At 69.7% G+C, this 931-nt stretch overlaps 1 protein-coding gene across 1 annotated transcript in view; it reads right to left on the bottom strand.

Moving 5' to 3' along the window:
- Nucleotides 1-931, bottom strand: part of RNF213 (ring finger protein 213) — a 134,056-nt gene that overhangs the window by 124,155 nt on the left and 8,970 nt on the right. Inside the window, exons 5-6 of the mRNA XM_015559756.1 lie at nucleotides 615-749; nucleotides 18-157 (exon numbers count right to left, since the gene is read on the bottom strand). Coding sequence (XP_015415242.1) covers nucleotides 18-157; nucleotides 615-749 — 275 coding nt within the window. The remainder of the gene's footprint in view (nucleotides 1-17; nucleotides 158-614; nucleotides 750-931) is intronic.

Below are 931 nucleotides of genomic sequence, written 5' to 3'. Positions count from 1 at the left end.
TTCTCGGCACCTCCTGCGTGTCGGCTTTCAGCTCCTTCTGGGCCCCCTCACCCTTCGGGGCGGCCACGTCGCCCCTGTGGCCCCGGTCGGGCTTCTTCACGTCTCCCGGCTTGGCTTTCTCGCCAGAAACGGCAGCCTTGCCTTTGGGTTCAGCTTCCTGGGACAAGGAACCAGCCCCCACCTGAACACCAGCCTCCAAGGTTGCCCGCGTGGGTCTGGGCGCCCCCACCACGGCCTCTCCCCGCATCGCTTGGGGGCTCCGGCTTCCTGCTGGACCCTCGGGCCCTGCCCCTGCCATTCCCTCTGCTGGGGTCACGGCCCCCATCTCCCCGGGGCCTGCCTCTCGCCCCACCCAGGCGATCACAGAAACCCCTCGTGGGCGAGGCGAGGCCTTCCCGGCCATGGCCCCTGGGCGCCACCCGCTGCCCTCAGCCCTCGCCCCTTCCCCGCCGTCTCTCTCCTCTAGAGAGAGGGCTCCGAGGCCTGGCGGGCACTCCGCTCCAGCGGCACCTACGGTGAGTAACCGAACGAAAGAGGAGCGGTGGCAGGACCAGCCAAAGGAGCGGCTGTGGGACAGACCGCCGGCCGCGCCTCCCACGGAACAAGCCCCTCACCTGGCCGTGCTCAGGGGCGGCAGGGGCGCTGGCAGGGGCGCCAGGCGGCTTCGCTTTCTGCTTCGCTTTCTGCGTCTCACTCTGGACCTCAGTCCCCTCCGCTGGCTCCGCCAGCTCGGCCGCCGCATCAGTCGCCTGGAAGAAATAAAGACCAAACATCAGGGCCAAGAGGGCCACACGGACAGGGAGACGGACTCCACGGCGTGAGGGTCAGCATCGCCTCCAGCTGGGTGACAGCGGGGCCGGGGGCGGGTGACAACGAGGCCAGGGGCTTGGTGATGGGGGCTGGGTGACGGGGTTGGGGGCTCAGGGCCAGA

This window comes from Myotis davidii, unplaced genomic scaffold, assembly GCF_000327345.1.
Source record: "Myotis davidii unplaced genomic scaffold, ASM32734v1 scaffold211, whole genome shotgun sequence".
Taxonomy (NCBI): domain Eukaryota; kingdom Metazoa; phylum Chordata; class Mammalia; order Chiroptera; family Vespertilionidae; genus Myotis; species Myotis davidii.
This window is presented reverse-complemented; position numbering and strand designations above follow the sequence as displayed.